General features: G+C 44.8%; 1 protein-coding gene across 1 annotated transcript; it reads right to left on the minus strand.

Annotated features, from left to right (window-relative positions):
• Nucleotides 1-2,754: 2,754 nt before the first annotated feature.
• LOC124147943 (dynein light chain Tctex-type 5-A-like) lies at nucleotides 2,755-4,755 on the minus strand. The gene has a single exon (XM_046518801.2). It carries the CDS (start codon nucleotides 4,316-4,318, stop codon nucleotides 3,797-3,799), a length of 522 nt encoding a protein of 173 aa, XP_046374757.2. The 5' UTR covers nucleotides 4,319-4,755; the 3' UTR covers nucleotides 2,755-3,796.
• Nucleotides 4,756-5,014: the final 259 nt, after the last annotated feature.

Raw genomic sequence — 5,014 nt, forward strand, 5'->3', positions numbered from 1 at the left:
GAGAACTGCTCACCTTCAAGCACGACGGCCATACTGCGGGCCGATTCTGACTCAATTACACAGACGCCAACGTCAATTGTGGGCACAGCGACACTTACGATGGACTCAGAGGAATTGGAATCAAGTCGTCTTCAGTGATGAATCCCGATTTGCTGATGGTAGGGCGAGGGTGTGGAGGCGCCGTCATGAACGTTACGCCCAGTGTTGTGTACAGGAAGTTGACAGATTTCGAGGCGGAAGTGTCATGGTGTGGGGTGCTTTCTGTGGCAATGCACGTTCCAGGCTTCTTGTCATCCGTGGCAACCTCAACGCTGCTGCTTACCTCGACCAGGTACTGGCACCAGAACTTCTGCCTTTTATGGCAGCACATGGACCCGGTTTGATCTTCCAACACGACAATGCCAGACCCCACACAGCAATTTTGACAAGAAATTTCCTCCAGAATGCGGGAGTCAACGTCATGGACTGGCCGTCAAGGTCTCCCGACCTCAATCCCATCGATCACGTCTGGGATGCTCTTGGCAAAAGTCTGCGCACTCTCCAGAACCAACCATAGAATTTGCAAGATCTTGGCACCATTTTGCAGCAACAATGGCGTCGTCTTCCCAATCATGTGTTCACAAGCATCACAAGGTCCATGCGGATGGTTACCACCGTTAATTAAAATCCTTCTTTGGACATTAATCATTAAAAATTACCTTCTCTGATACATTTGTCCATTATATATCATATATGGGATTACTTTTAAAAATGTGAAGTTTTTAATTTGACTCAGTATATATGTTTCAAATTGGTCTGAAGTGAGTTTTGATTAAGATTTAGCTTAATTCTCAACACGATAGTAAAATATCGGTGTCCGCACAACTAAAGATAGTTGCTTCTGTCGATATGTTCTTATTAATTAAGATAAAGAAGATGTTGACTATGTTGACTGCTGTAGCTCCCGTTTATTCAGCGATGTTTCACACAGGGGGTTGGGCGGATTAATTTTTGAAATAATTGCTTCAACTCTACCAATCTGCATTATGATTTGTGGACACGGAGGACCAAATTTTCTGAGGCGCCGCAAGTCGTTGTGCAGAGTTGCGTCCCTTATCTGCTGCCAGGATCCGCTGGTTGTTGTGACTCCGATTATGAACTTTGGTTTGTCAGCATTTTACCCGTGCTCGTGGGTTTCACCGAAGTAGTTGACGTGTACAACCTGCGTCACAGGCTTTCGTCCAGCATCAGGAGCGGTCGGGTAGCCTAGTGGTTTAAGCGTTCGCTCGTCACGCCTAAGACCCGGGTTCGATTCCCGACATGGGTACAATGTGTGAAGCCAATTTCTGGTGTCCCCTGCCATGATATTGCTGCAATATTGCTAAAAGCGGCGTAAAACCATACTCACTCACTCACTCACTCGTCCAGCGTCAAGTGAGTGAGTGAATATGGTTTTGCACCGCTCAGCAATGTTACAGTAATATCACGACGGAGAAAACCAGAATTTGGTTTTACACATTGTACCCATGTGGGGAATAGAGCCCCGGCACTCCACGTGATGAGCGAATGTTATGATCACTAGGCTTCACCACCGCCCCCAGCATTAAGTTGACAGCCATAACATAATTAACATACCGTTATACAACGTTAAATCCAACGCCTTTATCTTACACTACAACAATACCCGTTATAACTACCCGTTCAGTTGTATGTTCGACCCGTGAAGATCCGGGTGTGAATAGGTCCTCAGGAACCCATGCTTGTCGTTAGAGGCGTCTATGCTTGTCGTCAGAGGCGGCTGAAGGGATCGGGTGGTCAGGCTCGCTGATTTGGTTGATGCATGTCATCGTATCCCAATTGCATGGATCGATGCTCATGATGTCAATCACTGGATTGTCTGGTCCAGACTCGATTATTACTCGAGTGCGGCGTTAAACAACAAACAAACAGTTATATATTCTCTTTATGTTACCCGAAATGTTAGATAAAACTGCAAAATACGTTCATTCATTAATTCTTTAAAACGTATTTTGGGAAGTATATTGGCGTTGTATGGATATAACACAACATAGTCCAAGTAAAAAAAGTTATCTTATTTTAAAACAGAAAATAGAAACCAAATGGAGCCCAGAACAATTATCAATTCCTAGAGGTGGGGGAATCTAGACGTACCAAATCATTCTAGACTTGAATTGGGGTCATTTTTCAATATATTCTCTGTGGTCTGGGAGACAGATTGCCGTAGAAGAGATGATGATCAGTCGAATGACAAACAATTATAATGCCCAACACTCTACAGGTACGACCGCCTCCGTGGTCTAGTGGTAGAGCGTCCGCCCGGAGAGCGGAAGGTCCGGGGTTCGATCATACCAAAAGACGTTAAAAGATGGTACTTGTTGTTACCCTGTCTGGCTCTCGGCATTAAAGGGCTAAAACAAGGACTGGTCTGCTCGGAGTCAGTATACTGTGTCTGATTGGGGTATTCATGTTAAACTGCGGCATGGTGTCTCAGTGAGCTAGCACTATAAATCGGCATCAGTCCGGACTAGTACAAGCAGCCACACAAACACACACACACGTACATACACGTCGCTATATAAGTGCAATAATCTTGGACTCGAAGTTAAACCCCATTTCACTTCACCTCACCTACACAGGTACACATGTATAAGCTGTTGGCACAGGTCAGAGAAGATGAATTCTTAAATGGTGTCGTGTCTTTACACAGTTATAATGTCTCCATGTAAGTAAAAATAAAACAGAATACGTTTTATGTTGTTGTTTTTATTGAAAACCTGATAAATTAACACATATATATTTGACGCTCTCCACAGTCTCCATCGATGTACGTATCATGTGAAGTCTGAGATGGACAATTTATAGAAAAAGTATTTTGTATAATGAAATGTAAAGCCAAGCCGGATGTAACTGCGTCTGAGGGTTGGGGTGAGGGGGGTGGGGATGGGGTGTTTGGGGGTGGAGGTGTATGGGGTCACCACGGTAGGGTGGAGTACATGTAGGCATGGTATGACCTTGGTTTGGTTTGTGCATCAAGGGGCTAAACACAGGAGGCGATGGTAGAGTAGAACTGTACAAACTACTGGCTGCTCAGAGTCGCTAACGAACCCGTATTGTCACGAAAAACACACGGTCAACACCGTATACAACGAAGCCGGGTATAGCAAATAGTCAATTATGTTCACCCCAAGCCATACTTCCCTACACTTGCTTCTGATTAGCACGGGTCATTCATTACGGGGTAGGGACGGATAGTTCACATTCAGGACTTTACAAAAAGAAGACCCTTCCCAAACCAAGGACATTATTTTCTGAAAAGTCACCTCCCCACCCGATCCTCCGACCCCCGAATCTATCCTCCTGCGTTACATCGCAAAGCATTTGTAAAACGTGTTGTTACGCCAAGTTTACTTTACATAGACGCACACTAACTGTATGGACTTTGAGTCACAAGAGGCACACATAAAGACTTCGACCACTGATTATATCATAGATTCTGAGCAGTTTAAAACATAGAGGACAGTTGCTGCAGTTTGACATGACAGAATGAGCCACACATATCACAACGCTTCATAGTTCGACATTAGATCCTGAAACATCCTCACCACATATCTGCCTCTATCCCAATAATGGTTCCCAATCCGTAATTGAAGAATACGTTGTTTCTGGACTTCTGGACAAACGAACTACATTGTCCACTATTCGTGAGCATCCTTCCACATGTTCCACATCCTAGGCCTTAGCACAATTCACTTGCTTAATGGTAAAGTCTCTCCTTCTGCAACTGGGTTCACAACCATCATTCTAGGTACAACCCGTACACAAGCCCACAGGCGTACATCTTTCCATTTTTGTGAGCATACTCAGCGAACGTGTCCATACTTGGATTCCACACACACCTGCTCACCATGGCAACGGAGGACATCACGGCTGGACCTAATGCTACGGTTGCAACAATCTTGTATCTGGTGTGCCCGAGCTCTTTCACGCGGTGCTTGATAACGTCTGCCAGCTTTCCCGCCAAAAGCGTGCTCTCTGCAGGGTCATATTTCTTGTCACCTATCATCTCCTCAAATACACTCTGAATTATCTTTTTCACGGAAACACTTGGAAACGCTTTCTCGGGCTCAAGTCTGTATGAATTCTCAATCCGGGGTCCTTGAGGCGGACGGCTTTGAGCAGACGTCAAAATCATGGCAGCTCTAGTCCCGTCCATTGAAGATCTACCAATGTTGCTGGCGATCCTGTTGACGTCGACGGACTGTCGTCGAAGATTGACCCGTCCAGTGTCCGTTGACTGGCGTCTAACTGCCGTGCTCATTTTTCTAATACTTTCAGTCTAATCCTTTATCCAGTAAGACAAGAATTACACTTAATCGATTTAAATTGATCCCGCAAGCTTCGGACGTCAAGATGATAGGAACGCGATCAAATAACTTAACACACACACATCGACCAGGTCTTAAAAAGTTTGTGTGATCACAGTGCTTTGTGAGGAAGTTAGGGTTTCCAAGATAAGGCTCCGTTGGCAATTCTTATATCCTTCAGTCTGTCTGCCGACTGGAGTATGTCTCTCCAATGCGATTGATTTTATTGTGCTTGCCGTTCCCCGATCACCAAGCGGTAGCAGAAATTGATCTCAGGAGTCAATTAGCAAGCTCGTTCATCCTTGAATAAAAATTCATACGACCCTTAGACAGGTGTATTCAAGTAGCATAGGCTGTACTCAGTGTAAACATATGCCCTCCTGCCAACAGTCGACTAATAAGACAAGCGTTTCATATGTCACGGCGGACGGGCGAAGAAGGACCACTCATGAATGACATCACTATAGTGTGAACTAAACTAACACCTCACAACAGAAGGTTTGCTTTCAAGCATAGCGGAATCAGCTTTGGACGATCGTGTTTCTTCCAGCATTGAACATGTAGAACTTAAATCGGTATTTGAAACAGGGCGGTTTTAAGAGGTGCCGTTGACCCCCGATTATATCCTCGGTTAATGGTAGAATATGTTA

The sequence above is a fragment of the Haliotis rufescens genome, unplaced genomic scaffold (genome assembly GCF_023055435.1).
Source record: "Haliotis rufescens isolate VD_foot unplaced genomic scaffold, xgHalRufe1.0.p SCAF_2, whole genome shotgun sequence".
NCBI classification, from domain to species: Eukaryota; Metazoa; Mollusca; class Gastropoda; order Lepetellida; family Haliotidae; genus Haliotis; species Haliotis rufescens.

Bases quoted from the DNA above. Each gene is read 5' to 3' on its own strand.
- LOC124147943 (XM_046518801.2), bottom strand. From the start codon at position 4,318: ATGAGCACGGCAGTTAGACGCCAGTCAACGGACACTGGACGGGTCAAT.